Source organism: Musca autumnalis, unplaced genomic scaffold, assembly GCF_047663935.1.
Source record: "Musca autumnalis isolate F117 unplaced genomic scaffold, ASM4766393v1 scaffold_1, whole genome shotgun sequence".
NCBI lineage: Eukaryota > Metazoa > Arthropoda > Insecta > Diptera > Muscidae > Musca > Musca autumnalis.
Window position 1 is genome coordinate 176381141 of NW_027411644.1, and position 18464 is coordinate 176399604.

At 36.4% G+C, this 18464-nt stretch overlaps 2 protein-coding genes across 30 annotated transcripts in view; both read left to right on the forward strand.

Annotated features, from left to right (window-relative positions):
• Positions 1-18464, forward strand: part of LOC141388782 (uncharacterized) — a 186141-nt gene that overhangs the window by 81195 nt on the left and 86482 nt on the right. The gene's annotated exons all lie outside the window — the stretch shown is intronic.
• LOC141388779 (uncharacterized) lies at positions 1800-13291 on the forward strand. Of its 29 annotated transcripts, none has more exons than XM_073959083.1 (4): positions 1839-2065; positions 2656-2709; positions 2773-2881; positions 6115-13291. In XM_073959083.1, exon 4 carries the CDS (start codon positions 6302-6304, stop codon positions 13082-13084), a length of 6783 nt encoding a protein of 2260 aa, XP_073815184.1. In that variant the 5' UTR covers positions 1839-2065; positions 2656-2709; positions 2773-2881; positions 6115-6301; the 3' UTR covers positions 13085-13291. The 29 variants fall into 29 exon arrangements, with proteins under 29 accessions (XP_073815169.1, XP_073815191.1, XP_073815167.1 ...); XM_073959077.1 differs by having other exon boundaries at positions 6301-13291; XM_073959068.1 differs by lacking the exon at positions 2656-2709 and having other exon boundaries at positions 1800-2065; positions 2770-2881; positions 6301-13291.

Sequence of the window (18464 nt, forward strand, 5' to 3'; positions counted from 1 at the left end):
TTCCGTTATAATTTGACATTTGGGGAAGCAAGCAAAGCAAGCGACTATTGGGTCTGTTCTGGCCTTAAGTGTCATGCCTTCAAGTACGAAAAATGAAGTTGCGTTCAATAAATTTCAATGTGTAAACAAGCACTTCAACTTGTAGGTCGTTGCAATAATCAGCTGATGTATGCAGCGTTGCCAGTATTTTTTAGACTCTTTTCCCCAACTTGTCCAAAACTTTTCCCCAAAATTCCCCAGATTTTATTGAATTTCCTCAAAAAAATCCCCAAAATTTTTTTAACAAATAATTACAAAAAAATCAAAATTAGTTTTATTTTACTATTAAAATTCATATCATTAAACTTGTAAAGTATTCTATACATTTATATATGAATTAAATTAACGATATTCAAAACTTCACTTTCAAGTGATTCAAAATCATTAGTCTCATTGGATTTATATAAATTTGTATAATGAAAGAGTTGTAACATTTCTTTAGGTGGGCCAAAAATTCTACAACAAATGGAGTTGTTAGAAAATTGTTAGAATTAAGGCCTGGGTACATAAGCTGCCTCGCAAGGTAAGCAGGCGAGGCAGCTTATGTACCCAGTCCTTCACTTTTTGCAACGGAAAGCATATTTAATACCATCTCCAATTTACGAATGATAACTTTCTCCATTGCGATTCGTAAACAATAGTGGAGATTATTGTGTTCACAACTGGTTCTAAAAAGGTTTGTATAGAGCTAAAATTGTGTTGAATTGCTGCAAATATTGGGGTAAAACTGCTTGTAAGTTTAAAAATTGCATATTTGTAGGCATCGGTTTCAGCATTTGTATTAAAAGAGTTTAAGATATTCCGCACTGGTCTGTTTAACTTTAATAATTGCTTACTCAAAAAAGGTACAAGTCAAAATTAAAGCTTATGTCCATGTCTCCTCATGGTAAATATGCTAAGTCGTTTTCGATCGGTTCCACTATTTCTTCAATATCTTCTTACTTTTTTTATAAATGGTTTCAATATTCGAGTGCACAGGGAAAAATGCATATTAGCAATGTACATCGGTTTGAAAACTTAGATTAAGGCCCGTTCTTACATCTTTTCTTTAAAATCCCTTTTTGTTATACTTGACTTTAAAAAATAAGGAATAAAGTTCGCATTACAAGGGGTTGGTTGATTTGAATTTGCTCTCAAATTGTTCTTGTTTTTGGGCGCACTTTAAATTTTAAAAGGAACACAAAGTTCCTTTTGATTTATCTGACATGTATTATTAAAGCAAACTTGTAGGAATAAAAAAACGGGTTATCTGTCCGATATCGGCCAACATTTAACTACAAAAAGGATATAATAACGGGCCTAAGCATATTTATCTCTTTTATAATTGGAGCCATGAATGTTAAATAAAGTTGAATTTCATCATTGCCCATCATTTCTGCAGTTAAGTCCCCTTCAGCAGTAGAAATGATGGAAAATTTTTTTCAATTCAACCCACTCTTCTGTTACGTTTTCAGTCGTCGAACCGCATGATAACACTTCAAATCTGTCATAAATTATTACAGCTGCGACCAGTTAGTATATGATGCATGTTATTTGTGCGTCACGCGTGCGCTGCTGCTATTCGCGTACTGAAATTAAAAGATATTCTGAAGTAATTAGCCAAAAAAGGAATTCCCCAAAAATCCCCAAATATTTTTCAGATTTCCTCAACATTTTCCCAATTCCCCAAGTCGAAATTTTTTTCCCCATTTCAAATAAAAATTCCCCAATTTGGGGAAAAATCCCCAATACTGACAACGCTGGATGTATGTGTCATTTTTGAACAAAGGAAACAAACAGCTATTAGTTCACATATTTCTCTGCAAAGAATAGTTCTATTGAACTTGTTCGTTAAAACGACACGAAAATATAGAAATTAGATAAAAATAATTTATAAAACGACATAGTACATAGTAAAATATCGTGATTATATTTTACAAAGTATACAATAACGACAGATATTTTTCGAGTTTTTCTTGTTCGAGTGTGGTAAACGAATTACAATGGGCTGTGTCAAAAGTCAGCAAGTTCTTCCTCCATATAAAAAGTACACATACTCTTTCGCATACGTTAAATTTTTAAGGCAAAAACAATAATAATCAAAAGAAATAATAAAAAATACTGCACACACATAGATATGGTTATGGTAGATGTGGTGGCATAGACTAAACAAAATATGCAAAATACAAACAAAGCAAAAACAATGTCATGTACGTCATGCTATAGTGGCCACAATTAAAGTAATAATATGGAAAGAAAAGAAAAACAAACACACACAACTGTTGCCGCCCGCTTCTTGCTACACATCTGTAGGTGTAGGATCTAGTAGGATCATTCGTGTTGATGCATTAGCAACCATTTCTATATTTATAATATAAAAGTTCGAACTTTGCACTGTGTCTGCAACATCTTGTAGTGCCACCAAAAACAACAAACATAGTTTTGTTATCATCCACAGCTCCATATATAATTGCTAGATAGCAGCTTACTTTTTCCTCCTTCTCCGCATATACATCATTTATTTATGTACATATAGATAGATTTCTTTTTATAAGTATCTATATGTACATATATGCATGTTATGCACATACCAACCATAGGGGAAAAATATTAACTCTTTGCACACTCCTCACTCAGCCCACTTCAATTGATCATCATCATGGTTGAGGCGTTGTTCGGTTCATTCATTCAGTAATGTATTATGTGATGTGTCTGTCGTTCATCTTTTAAAAAACATTTTATATTTACTAGTAGTTGTCGGACGTTTAATTAGTGTTTGCACGTACAAATAAAAGTGGACACCTTTTACTTGAATGGTGACGACGGGGTATCTGTGGTGCTGGTGGTGGTAGTATTAGTAGTGGTATGTATAATAAATAAATAGTTTATTTTGATTATTTTTGTCTCTCATCTCAAAATCAAAATGTAAACATTTAATGTATATTTCTGCTGCATTTACCACTGAATTGTGAAGGAGATCAGTGATAGCTAGCCGCTGGTGTCTCGATTGTGCCAAAATTAAGATAACATACAAGCATTTTTCATTTTACAAAACTCGAAACGGCTGTTATAAAAGTTTGGAAAATAGTATTAAAAACAAAGTATTTGCCACTGATTGTGTGATAGTGAATAATCTACAAATGTAAGAATATTTTGTGAAAAGAAGAAATACTAAGTTTCTGTTTTGCAGACAACTATAAGAATGCAATAAGTAAATTGGTTCCATACCCACTCAATATCAATAAAATTGTGAGTGCAATAGTAATGTTGTAGTGGCAAGGGGAATTATACATATGTATGTATATAGAAGTTATTATTAATCATATCGAAAGGTTGATGGACTTTAAAGCATTATAAAAATACTGTGAAGAAAGGAACACAGAATGGAAAGCGGTAGCAAATAGTATATAAAATTTTGCATCAGGCGTGAGTAATATTAACATAATTTTTCAATTGACAACATTTTTATCTATTTTTTGCCTGTTACAAATTTGTAAGTTTTTAAGACTACCACTGTATTATATCCCATAACTTAGTGTCCCTCCTCAACAGCTTGATACTCAGTTTACTTGATCTACCTATGTTGCTGGAGGTGTTCATAATTAAAATAAGACAATATGCAGACTATGACTTTTACCCTCACAGTAATATTTTGACTGTCACAAAAAAGCTGAAAATATCCCTACATACGTCTCTAGTCATATCAATTCCGGCTTGTTCATCATGATACCGAATAGGACGAATTGGTCATTAAAAAGAGTGTGTAGTACAGTTTTAATACGAATATCGTATATAATTTAAATAGTGTCATTCACACGACGTGGAGAAGTGGACAAGGATCACAGGGTAGATGGATTGTTTTGAAAACTTCGCATTAATTCTGTATCACAGCGATATAGAATAGAATGTTCAAGACATTTACAAAGCAACTGACGTTGCGGAATTCAGCCGTGGTGTATGCCGATATAGCAAAGGGAACAGATCCATGGCCAGGCGTTCTTATCTATCCACGCACCGATCAATAAAGCTCGAAGCAGGCACTACGGAAAATATATGCAGCTACCACGGTGAAAAAATATACTCAAACATACTTATACTTGTTCAGGTGACGGCCCCTGGTCGAAAATTTCTCCGGGACAATCCCGTGCTTAGAACCGGTGCCGGGTACCTATTGAATTGGTTAATTTGTTTGTCTTGTTTATGCGTAGTATGACTTCGTATTGCACTCAGAAGGTTTGCGTTTCAATCCTCGACCAGAACCGTAATGTTGACCAGATTAGCGTAATGTTGCCTACATTTCATGAGTATTTCAGCTATGAAAAACTTTTCTACAAGTGGTAGTGGTAAAAACTAGATCCCATATGATTTAACCAATATGAATAGGCATGCACTCAGTGATATGAAAGAAGTCTTCCATTTTCCCTTCTGTGATGCTGCGACGTAACTTCGTTTCCCTGCTTTGTGAATATATGTATGTTAAAATATTGCTCCAGTAATTTACTAATATTTCACACTGTGGCCCTTTCTATAGACTAAAAATTGCTCATTTCGTCTATGTGTAAGGCCTATAGCTGGACCAGCATGACCCTATAGATTAATGTATTTTGCCCATTAATTTTTTAAAGAAAATTATACTTTACAAAGTGCATTAATTTGTTGAATTTTAAAAATTGAATTCTATCTCAGCCTATATGTGATACAAAAAACTGCAACAAAATTTCTTATAGACTAAGTTTATCTTATTTGTTTGCCTTTATTCGTCATACAACAATTGCTAAGCATTATTAAATAAACCTCGGTCTGTATTTGTACACAGTGTGTATGTATGTCAATACATTTGTAAATTGTTTACATTTTATGAAAGAAGACATTTTTCTTATCTGACACAGAGAAATTGTAAACTTTCCTCCCCCATCCATCCCTTTTTCAAATGTATCACAATAATTAATGCAAATATCGTAATGGGGAGAACTATTGGCTCCATGCACACAATTTATTTATTCAATATATATTTTTTTTACATTACCGCTATCGGCAGACGAAATCTTAACAGCTGTCTTTAGAAACATTTGCTGATATCCCCTTAAGTGTCAAAATGTTGTAAATAAATTTGAAAATAGGTCTTGTGCCAGACTATGAAAATTTTCATGAAAATGTTTTGAGCTTATGGGTAAGAAGGGAGAAAGGGAGCTCCCTCACCTCCGCTTTCTCCTAAAAGCTAAACTATTTTCATGTATTATTTTCAGTGTCTGACACAAGAGTAAGTTTCAATGCCTTATTTCACTTAATTGTAGTTTATTATTAGAAATAGAATTCTCGGCTTTACTTTCAATAGTGTTTTTGTATAAATTTGTTTAATTGTTTGAATTGGATAGCTTAGTTTACTGTATGATGATGATTAAATAAGACCATTATTGTTATACATACACACTTCTCCATTACTAAGTAAATATAAGCCGCTTCTTAAGTGCAAAGTAATCTCATTAAATAAATATGCAAAGATAAATTTTCGGTAGGAGACAGAAACGAATACCAAATTAAAAGTAAACAACAAAAATGATTTTTCTTAATTTGTTTTTATTAGACTTTTGCCGGTTTTTTAGTTATCTACACGATTTTAAGGAAGTAAAAAAGAGAGGGTGTTGATCAAAATTACTTATTGCAGTCTACATACATATGTACATATCTATACATATTGAAATGAAACGTAGTAGAAAACAGTTTTTGCTAGAAAATACATCTGTCTATGTATTTGTAAAATACAATTTATTAGCAGTTGAAATCTGATAGAAATACTTGCATACTGATTTAATCTTTAGAAAAAGCAATAGTTCCGAATCTACGGTCAAATAATTAAACAAGAACACGAAAATCAGTTTTCCTTCCAGAACATTTTCTGCAGGATCAATATACTCCCATTGACGAGGATTTATTCACAGTAACTATATCACAATTAAAATTCACATTTCAGTTTGGCAAATTTTATATTATATTTTAAGTTTGTATTTTTTATATTCACACACACTCTCACGCAAATATTTTTGTAAAGCAATAACTAATTCATTAATATATTTTTACTATTCCCTTCTCATTTAGTTTCATTATACAAAAGTACTGGATCTTCCTTCTTCTTCTTCTTCTTGTCGCTGTGCACCTTCTATCTATATAATAAGGCTTCATAACACCACACACATACATACTCCTCCTTCTCTAAATCATAAATGCACAAACTATATGATTGTTAATAGCAAAATTATTAACATTTTCAACTTAAATTATTAGAATGGATACAACAACGACAACAACAGCCAAACTGGGTAACGCAGAAGGTAGCCAGAAACATCATCAACAACCACAACAACAGCAACAGTCAGAAGAAACAAATTTTGACAGAAAAGACTCCACACCAATGAAATCTTCTGCTACGGATAATAGCATTATTTCGCCAAGCTCGTATTCGACACCGAATAAACCAAATGAACGCAGCAATGCAATAGCCAAGGCAGGTGGAGGTGGTGGACTTGCAAAGTCCTCCACCTCAATGGCCATGCAAAAATACAATCCAAATATGCGTTTTATACGGCAACGTGTTGAAACACCAGCCCGCAACATAACCACAAATTATTTGGAATTGGAAACGGAATTTCCCCGAGACTATGATGACAATATTGAAATGTTATCCCGCGAAGCGGAACATTTAGAAGAACAATTTCGCACACCCACACGTACAAGTGGTACGGATTTAAGTAGTACCCAATTATCGGCAAGTATAACTTGTTCTCGACCCTCCTCCAGTAAGACTGCACAAATTGCCAAAACAAATAACAAGGAAACATCGCTCACCGAAACAGATCATTCGAATAATTCATATGTAAGTGAAAAAGCGGAGGTTAAACCTCCGGGATTGGGTGCCAATAAAGCCTCCAAAAGAGTGGGGTTTAAGGTAGAGGAAAAAATTGAAAAACAAGTTGCAGAATGTAGTGTTGTTGCCAAGGGCACATCAGAGTTGACTAGTATTGATGATGATGGTAGCAAAGCTCCAACGACAATAGCAGATGCAACGACGGCAGTAAAGGATGCCACTGAAACGACAGCAGTAGTGCCAGAAGAACAGGCCTTGTTAACGGCCGATAGTTCACAAAATGATGAACTAAAACCTAATGCTGAAGAAGCTCCAAAGATATCCACAACTTTAGCACCCATAGTTGCTGCCCTAGCACCCACCACTTCTTCGGCCATTAAAGACGATGATGATGAGCCTGTGGGTGTATCACCATGTGGTCGTTTCTTTAAATATGACAAAGAAGTGGGAAGAGGCAGTTTTAAAACTGTCTATCGTGGTTTGGATACTGAAACTGGTGTGGCTGTGGCCTGGTGTGAGTTATTGGACAAACAAGTAAAGAAAAGTGAACGGAAACGTTTCCGTGAAGAGGCGGATATGTTAAAGAAGCTGCAACATCCCAACATTGTGCGTTTCTACACATATTGGGAATTTGGTGTAGCTCGAAAAAAGAACATCGTTTTGGTCACTGAATTGATGCTGTCCGGTACCTTGAAATCCTATTTGAAACGTTTTAAGAAAATCAATCCCAAGGTGTTGAAATCATGGTGTCGTCAAATTCTGAAGGGTTTACATTTTTTGCACACCCGTCCATTACCCATTATACATCGTGACTTGAAGTGCGACAATATTTTTATAACCGGTACCACAGGCAGTGTTAAAATTGGTGATTTGGGTTTGGCGACATTGAAAAATCGTTCACATGCCCGCTCCGTTATAGGTACCCCAGAATTTATGGCTCCGGAAATGTACGAAGAACACTATGATGAATCAGTTGATGTCTATGCCTTTGGTATGTGTATGTTGGAGATGGCAGTATCAGAGTATCCCTACAGTGAATGTAAAGGTCCAGCCCAAATTTATAAAAAAGTAATATCTGGCATCAAGCCAGCTGCCCTAAGTAAAGTAGAAGATCCCAAAGTAAGGGAAATTATTGAAAAGTGCATTGAGCTAAGAAAAGAAGATAGGCCAAAATGTAAAGATTTGCTTAACTCGGAATTCTTTGAAGAGGATATTGGCATACGTGTGGAGCCCACATCTACCGAAGCCTTCCTTAACAATCCCGACAATAATGTTGTTGAATTTCGTTTGCGTTTTTTGGATCCTAAAAAACGTTCCTCCAAACATAAGGAAAACGAAGCCATACAATTTGAATTTGACATTAAAAATGATGACTGTGAAAAAGTCTGCAACGATATGATGCAGGAAAATATTATTACCGAGGAAGATGCTCGGGCCATAGTACGTTTGTTAAAGGTTCAAGTATTTTCGCTAATAAAGGAAAGGGCCCAGCGTCAAACTCAATTTCAATTACAAAATGAAAAGTCCCGTTTGGAAAAGATTGCTTTGCAAAAGCAGAGAGAAATGTTACCAGCCAATGTTGAAGAAGAGGAGGAAGAAGATGAAGTGGAGTCGGAAGAAGATGAAGATGGTACAAAATCGTCAAGGCATCATCAACAGCATCAGCAACAACAACCGCTACAGTTACAAGTGCCCACAATGCATCTACAACTGGAGGACATTAATCAACATGGACAGCAGCAGCAACAAAAGCAGCAGAATTACATGCAATATGAAGATCAGCTGCATCATCAGCAGCAACAGCAGGGAATGTCGCCAACAACAATGGTATCCCAGCCACCACAATTTTACAGTCCCCAAAATCCAGCCCAAATGTCACTGGCGTCTTCGCTGAGTGCTATACTGCAACAGCCATCCAATCAACATTACAATCCAGCAACAAATCAACAGCAGCCATCGCAACAACAGCAAGCGCAACAGGAATTTATGGCACAACAACACCAGCAGCAACAGCATCAGCAGGCTGCAATGCTACAACAAATGCAAATGCAGCCTCAAAATGGACAAATGCAACAACAACATCAGCAGCAGCAACAACAACAATATCCCATACAATACACAATGTCGCCACAGCAGCCGCAACAACAACAACATCAGCAACAATATTCATTGCAAAGTCCACAGATGATGCAACCACAACAACAAACATATTCACATCAGGAAATGAATTGTCAACCAACTTCTATGGCAAGTGCTGCTACAACGAATCACAGCAATGTGGCATATGATCAGCAACAACAACAACAACCTATGCAAATGCAGGAATACAACCAACACATGACTCAACAACCAGCACAACAACAACAAATTCCAGCTCAAAGTTCCTCAACAAATATGATTTACGAACATCAACATCAACAGCTGCAGCAACAGCCAACGCAAATACAGGACTATGTTCAACAACATCAGCAGCAGATGTCTAATAACACCTATGATGTCAACCAACAACACAATACAAATTCTGTACAAACTATATATGAGAATGGTACTAATTCTTGCCAACAACCACCGCAACAGCAACATCAGCAGCAGCTACATAATGAACAACTGCAACCTCAAGTTCACATAAATGGTCACTCCATTAACAATGACGTTCAACAACAAATACCCCAACTAAATATAACTGCTGCAGAGAACAATAATAACAACAATAATAATGGGGGTCAAATGATGAAACAACATCAACACATGCCCAACCATATGGAATCAAATGCCCATGATTATCTTATGACAACAAATCCAACGGCGGCGTCTGAAGGTTTGGATGTTGGTTATACATCACAAGGTCATGATACAAGTGGCCACAGTAATGTATCCACTACACCAGTATCTTCATCAACTCCCACTGCCAGCGGTTCCTCATGCTGTGATGACAACAAACGGCAAAATCATTATCCAGATTCATCAAGAAAAACAAGTACAGCCTCAGAATATACATCGATTTCTTCGGATTATTCACCGGATAGTACAATTACAATGAATTCTGGCGGTTATCCTTCGGGCAGGAGTTCAAGTCAATATTTTGATTTGAACGAAAATGGCCCAACAACAACGACGGAAAATTTACACGAAAGAAGAAAGGATGACAGTGGTATTGGAAGTATTAAAAATGGTATTATTAATCCGGAAAAGGCTTCGCCTCCAAGAGAGCAACCAAACAATGGTAATCCAAATGAAAACAACAACAATGTTAATAATAACATCAACAACAACAATACCACTACAACGCCAAACACTAATGCTCCAGCCCCAATGGTACGCAAGATATCCAGATTTTATGTTAATCCTGTTATATTACCAAATAACAGCGTGGCTGTGGCGGCAACTCCGCCACCAGGAACGGGTCCTGGAATCACCAACACAACAAACAACATAGAATCCATACCGGAACAAAATGATAATGAAAACACAAATACAGTTGGTGAAAATGGAAATGAAACTGGTACCAATGCCACACAAACAAATGGCAACAGTGGCAACACAAATAATTCATTGGAACAGCTAAAAATTGAATTGGAAAACATTACCCATGCCCAGGCATTTGCCTCAGCCATTGTGGCATCCATTAATAACGAGAATATACAACAGCAGCAGCAGCAAAACCCAAGCCTAAGTCAAAATGACGAAGATACTTCTACTGCTCCATTAAGTTCAACACGTGCCTCTTCCACCTACAATTCAAGGCGTACATCTTTGGATAATAGCGGATGTAATGAATTGCAAAATGTATTGACCAATATTATTGAGGTCAATGATAATCAATCTGGGGCCCAACAACTGGACACACAACAGGGTCAGCAAACATTGAACACCGGTGACACATCTGGCCAAAAGATTTCAAATTCTAATGGCGTGTCTGATGTTAAAAACGTTTTGCCTCAATTACTGGGGGGCTGCGGTAGTGTTGATTCGACCATAACCTCAAATACAACACAGACAAAAACTGGCGGTCTGACACAAAATTCAATTGCCGATTTGGAAAAGAAATTGGCAGCTTTGAGAAATACAGAAACGACAGAAGAAACACAGCAAGTTCAGGCGTCTGTTACAACAACAGCGACAACAGAAACTGTAACATCTGTGCCTCAGAAACCTCCAGAAAAAGATCCAGGATCACGTAAGGTATCACGATTTTGTGTTAGTCGTGTACAAGAACAGAAATCTATCGACCAACAGCAGCTACAACAACAGCAACATAAAGACATTAATAAGGCGGTAGCCACAACTACTCCGGGTGCAGTCGAAGCACCACCACCACGACAGGATCCACAACCAACTGTTCAACACTCAAAACCACCGGAAAATTCCAAACCAAAACGAAAATCCAACGATGCTTCCATTGAACATTTATTGCCAGCCATGAATTATCAACATCAAATGGCTTTGGCTGCAGCAAAGCCACCACCTACCGGAGGGCCAGCGGTAGTTTTACCTCTGCAAGATCCAGCGGCACAGGCACCCACACAAGTAATCTACAATCCTCCTGCACATGTAGCTGTACAATTGCAACAACATATTCAACAACAAATTCAAAGGACCGCCGCCATACAACATCAAATACAAAATGCTGCAGCCGTTGCTGCTGCCGCAACAGGACAAGTATTAATGCCAACAAATATTCCAATAACAACAATACAACAACCCATTATAGCTGCTGCAAAACCGGCAATTTTGCAAGCGGTTGGACCGCAGCCTACACAACAGCAACAACAACAAGCGCAACAGCAACAGGTGGCATTACAACAATTGATGGTACAAAATATACAAGCTGATAAACAGTTGCAGCAGCAACAACAACAACAGGTTCAACAACATCAACAGCAGCAGCTGCAACAACACCCGCAACAATATTTAAATAATCAAGTCCTACAACCGCAACAACATCAACCTGTCCAACATCAACAACTAAGCATGCCATTTATAACAGCTCCAGTTCCTCAACAGCCTCAGGCCAATGTCATGCATCCATATCCATATACAAATGGACCAATGACAAACAATACGGTGGCTCCTCACATGGGTACGGAATTGGTGGAAGCCAACCCAGCAGCGCGTCTACCGGCCCTACCCCAACAAGAAGAACCAATGTCTCTGGCAGCTACACATCCAAATCTGTTACCAACCGTTATTCAATCGGATATAAAGCACAATTTAGACTCACTTGTAAGCCAACTGTGTAACCTACGCCTGGGTACGAATCAACATCAACGTTTGCTTCTGCTGCGTCAACGCCAACTTATCGAAGAAGATGAGCTGCGCCTGAAACACTATGTGGAATATGAGAAGTTCCAGAAAGCACTAAGGCAGGCCAACGATGTGCACACAGCTCAACAGTCTTATCTGTATATACAGCCCGCGACCACCATTAACCAACAGGGTTATATTAATTTTGGCAATAGTCTTGTGCCATCCATGGGTCATACTCCAGCTGCTGCTGTACCTCCTCCAGTACCCCAGCAACAACAAATTATAAGTGCAAATACCCAAACAACAGCAGTGTCTGCATCAGTACAGGGATACGCTGTAATGTTGAATCCACAATTGAATATGCAACAACCACAACAACAGCAACAGGCCACAGCAGCTGCTATTCAAATGCAAACAACAAAAATGCAGCAGATACACCATCAGCAACAACAATTTATACCACAACAGACTACCACCACCACCACCGATTTAACATTAATCAATCAACCTATGCAACAGCTGCAGTTGCAGCAACAACAACAACACCAACCAATGCAACAACAACAGCAGCAGCAACAACATCAATTCCATCAACAGTTGCAACAACATCAACAGCAGCAACAACACATACATCAACAACAACAGCAACAATTACATCACCAACAACAGTTGCAACAGCAGCAACACCAACACCAGCAGCAACAATTACATCAGCAACAACAATTGCTGATTCAACAACAGCAACAGTTAAATCATCTTCAAGCCATGCAAGCGATACAGCCAAATGTTGCGGTCGGTCCCCCTGCTTTGGTTGCACTTCCTAATGGGGCTGTAATGACGACTGCAGCTCCTCCCAAACAGACTGAAATGATGCCAAGCGATATTGCCACACTTCAAAAGAGTGACAATACCGTCAACAACAACAATATCATGAACACCCCACAACAAATCCAATAACACAGCAATACAAAAAACAACAGCCAACAACATGCGATAGTAGTTTTCTTCTATCCGTATACGATGGGATATCCAGTTCTAAACGCGTTAAATTTTAAGGAACCTATTTATGTAGTGTAATATTCATGTAAAAAAGGCAACACGTTAACTATATAAATAAAAAACTGTTTCAACTTGTATGTATGTATATTTATGCAAATATTTAAATATTCTTGGTATTTTATTTCGGTTTAAATAATGAAGGTATGTAATATGACAAATTTTATTCTGCATTCATGGAACGTGAAAACATGCAGTTACACATGCCAGTAAATTGGTGCCAGTTGAGTACATGTATTATACTCGAAAATGCCGAAAAAGTGTTTGACTGGCATGCAGTTTTCTTGTGTGTTTACACACATTCATTCATAGACATAATGAATTTGGTATTGCCGTCTTTTCAATATTCAGCCTTATTCTGAACATTCCCATGGGAACTGTTTCCCATGGGAGCGAAATTTCCCATTCCCACGTTTTCCATATTCTCAACGACGTGGGAACATCAAAACATGGGAGCTGAAACTTCGAAATTAGTTACACCAAATTATTATAGCATACTTTTGGGGGCTGTAATTTTGTTTTGTAATACAAAATGCCTATTTGCATTGAATTCGCGGTGTTTGAATTAGATTAGCAAAAGCACAACTCACTTAATTCAACAACCGTGCATTGATTTATGGATTTTTTAAGTGAATGGAGTCAACGATGTGTGATGTTCTAATAAGCACATTTTCTTCAGAATGTGCGAATTGGCGTAAGCATTTTTTAATTAGTAGGCAAACATAATTTTTGTGTATAAAGTAATATGGAATGTTTAAGTTTGTAACGAATTTAAAAATTGTATGTTCATACGGAGTAATTTTAGTTAGGGGTTTAACGAGTATATCGCTAGTTTTACTTATTCCTAATGATCGCTTACACTCGTATTTTGCATATTTTTAAAAAATTGAAAAAGATAAATTCTGATATTTTTCTCGATTATTACATATTTTTGCGTGTTATTAAATATCGTCACCATAAATTTCCGAAGATGTATCTCAAAAAAAAAAAAAAATAAATAAATAAAATACGTTTTTGAATGAATCTAAAACTAAAACACATGCCCTTGCAAAATTTCAAGCTTCTACGTTCAAAAATAACGATCCTATTCAAGGAAAGGCATTTGTGAAAATGGAATAGCATTGCAATAATTTGGCATATATGTATGTACGTTTGTGTGATCGTTGTCGTGTCGTTGAGGAGACTAACACGTTTTCAATAGAACGTTATTCGTCTGATTTAAAAAAACCCGAAGGTTATATTAGGAAAATGAATAAAAGTTGTAAAGATTGTACATATTATGGTTATTTTCCAATATATTTTAATAATTATTGCCAAAAATTCTTTTGAAATTGAATCAACCATGACTCTTTTTCTCGTATTTCAATACATATGATCTGTTCCAGAACTGCAAAAATCTACTAATTTTTACTACTTTTTTTTTTGTTTTGTTTGATAACATAAAGGAACATTTTTTATCGGTGTAAAACATGTTAGATTCTTGCAGGTTTTTGTATCATATAAGAATATGCAAAATCCGAAGTCTACCAATGACATATTTTACAGTACATTTTGTATGCTTTTATTAAGGGGTAGTTTACACTATATGTAAATGTCATATGCCATAAAATTTTCCATCATTATATAGTCGCTAATATGTGCAATATTGGGGATTTTCCTTACGTCATTTACTTTGTGCGTCCACACCAGCAAAAATGTAATAAAATTACGTCTCCACATTGCCTGCGTGGGTAGATATGGAATGTTTTTATTTCGTGTCATATGACATTGATAGATAGTGTAAACTACCTCTAAGCAAACACATGGCGATTATAAATATTTGCAATAATTTTGTCGTGTTGGTGTCTTAAGTACAGTACACATTGTCAGTTTTGAATGATGATTTTTTGCAATTATCGATAACTGTCCAACCGTCCAGCAACCACAAAATATTTTGTGGTTGCATGATGAATGACAAAAATTAACGGCCACACTAGCAAGCAACAACAAAGCTGTCATTCAAAACTGACAATGTGTACTCAGCTTTAAGCTGGGTACACATTGTCAGTTCTGAATGACAGCTTGCTAGTGTGGCCGTTCATTTTTATCATTCATCATGCAACCACAAAATGTTTTGTGGTTGCTGGATGGTTGGACAGTTATCGATACTTGAGAAATATCGACATTCAAAACTGACAATGTGTACTGCTCTTTAAAATATGAAATTTCTTGAATTTTTTTTTTCAAACTCCCACACTGTTTGCTGTGGAGATTTTTCCCACAAAAAGACACAAAATTCTCCCACAATTCAAGATAGAGAATGTATAGATTTTTCCCATGGGAACAAATTCCCAATTCGAACTTCATTCAGAATGAGGGGAGATGGGAAATGGGTAAAAACTCCCACAAAATTTTATTCAGAATACGAAAATGTGGGAATGGGAAAAAATTCCCAACTCACATGCGTTCAGAATAGGGCTGATTGTATAATCCCAGAGGGGAAATTTTTTATCAACCTATATTTTCAGGAAAAACATCAAAATTATGTCTGTATTCACCACTAATGTATTGCAGCTACCGAGATGTATTATTTGTATTTCATAACCTTTTTGAAAATATGCATTAAATCTTTGCAATCTTAAAAGAAACAAAAATGTACATGGATTCAAAAATAGTCTCGGCAACTCTTTTTTCATTTTCGACATATCACTGGCAGCCAGTTCAAAATTTTGTTGGCATGAAAAATCTAGTGCCAGTGTAGTCGACAATTCAAAAAATGTAATTGTGGTAGTAAAATATTGTGTATGTATTATGGCAGAACTACCAGGTAGTGGTATCACACCAGCTGATCGAATATGAAATGTCAAATCCCTTTATAAAAAAAATATTTTTGTTGTAATTTCCCCAACAACATAAAGAAAGTTTTGACATAACATATTCAAAATTTTACGACGCCACTACCCGGGTAATTGTGCCATGGTATGTATTGAATTTTTCGAACTGTCACTGGCATGTGTAAACTCTGGGTTATAGTTTTCAATTAAGGGGTTATCCCTAGTTGTGCAGACCAAAAAACAAAAAAAAAAAAAAAACATTTTTCATGAATTTTTTACAAAGAAACTACTAATATTTTGAAGTAGTTATTTCTTTTATCTGAAAGGGCACATCCTATACTACTTTTTGAATTTTTGTTGTTGAAACGCTTTTTTTTGTAAAAGCGTTGGCAACGCAAACGATAGCTCGAAAAGGGATAGAGGGATCTTCGTATATTTTTGTGGGCGTAATAAAGTTGAACGATTTGTAAACGTTGTAGAGGCGAAAGCTTTTCCATGATAAAATGGAGTACTAAACAAAAATATCAAGAACACGTTTCAAAAAAGGCTATTGAAAAAAAGTACCTCTTGTTGGATCACACGTTACATTGAAAATTGAAACATACTTCCAGGGTTTAAAAGCCAGTATTTGACATTGACGATAGCTGTACAGACCAACTTTAACACAACCTAGGCATACATGACTAAATAAGCAAACGAGCTAGCTTTTCTACGTTATGCATAAACGAAATTTATGCAACAAATTTGATTCATATACCTTCTCACCTGCTGGAGCTGATGATGGAAAATTACGTTTGTTTCCCTTTGAATAGATACCAGTCTTCTGTGCGTTTATGTCTACTGAAATTATGTTGTGGTCGTCTTGTAATAATGGCCCCAGTAACGGCTTGGCACTCTAAACATTTGTCCTATAAGCCGAACTAAGAAAAGATTTCGATTCCTCCCTGTTTGTTGCTTTGCTTTTCCAATTTGGAATGCCACGCTTTTCGATCTCGTCTTCCACTTGTTTGCCCTATCGAAGCCTTGACCTTCCAGTTCTACCCGTAACACCATGTAGCCCGTATTAATGCGCCTTTTTATCGGGTTCATCATCGCTCATTCTTATGACATGGCCTAACCAACGCAATCGCTGTATCTCGATACGTTTAGGGGTCGATTATCGATCGCAATTATCGTTGAGTGGAGTTGCCAGTTGTCAAAATTACTTTATGTATGGCAACCTTCAACTGAAGTTGCGAATCTCAGTTGATGAACCGGTTATTTTTCAGCAACCACTTATTTTCAGTTCCAGTGAATATTTTCGAAGAAACAAGAAGTAAAATTGAAAGGAAAAAAACATTTTCTTAACAATTGTTGATTATTTGCATGATTAATTAATTTTGTGTATCAAAAGTATGGTGAAAATAACAACAAAACAACCGTTTGAAATATTAATTGATAAATTGAGTGCAAATCCAATGTGTACATGGGTTCTATCTATACAGCCGTTTCGTTTTTGAATAAAAATGATTTTGTTTTGTCTTTTTCCTCCTCCGTCAACTTCGAAACGATCCAAATTGTCCTCTATCAAGTGGACAATTTCCTTGAATACGTTCGACAATGTAGATTTAGCCATGCAATTGTTGTAATCATTGCCATGGGACTTTTGGAAACTTCCCTCCGCAAAAAAAAATATTTAAAAGTGGGGGTATTGCTGTTGATCTGTAACATACTTTGAAGTCATCCTTTAACGTTTCCACAATGTAGACTACAGCATCCTTTAGCCTTCGAAAATACCCCTTAAACCTAAACTAATTTACTGATTATACATATCTTTCCAACATAAGCTTCAACTTACAGTACAGATGGCAATTCCAATGAATTCGACTTGTCTCTCAAATTTCTTCTAATAGATGTCATGTCCTGTAAATTTTCTTAATCATCAAAAAATAGTTCCACTGAACTTTTCATTTTAAAATAGTTTTTTTTTTGCTAATTGTGCCTTTGGGATTTAATAGAGTACACAAGTTTTAAAAAACACTGATCGATAACACGTTTATCGACAACCCAGTTGGGTTGACACCGATAATACAACATTTTTGCTCTGTTCCAGAAACTGCAAGAAGGTACTACTTTTTACAGCGATAACAATTTTTTCTTTATGTTATCGAAAGAAATAGTAAAAATTAGTAGATTCTTACAGTACTGGAACAGACCATTTATCTCAGTTGTGCTGACAACTGACAACGCAACTTAAGTTTAAGCGGGGTACACACGATCAGTTTTGACTGTCAGTTTTGCTCAAATAATCGGCTGCTTGCCAGTGTGGCCGTTCATCTTTGTCAGTCATCAGGCAACCACAAAATACATATATTGTGGTTCCTGAACGGTTGGACAGTTATCGATAATTCCGAAAAATCGACAGTCAAAACTGATCGTGTGTACCCGCTTTAGTGGTAAAGCATAATCGACCCCTAACCTATGCTGAT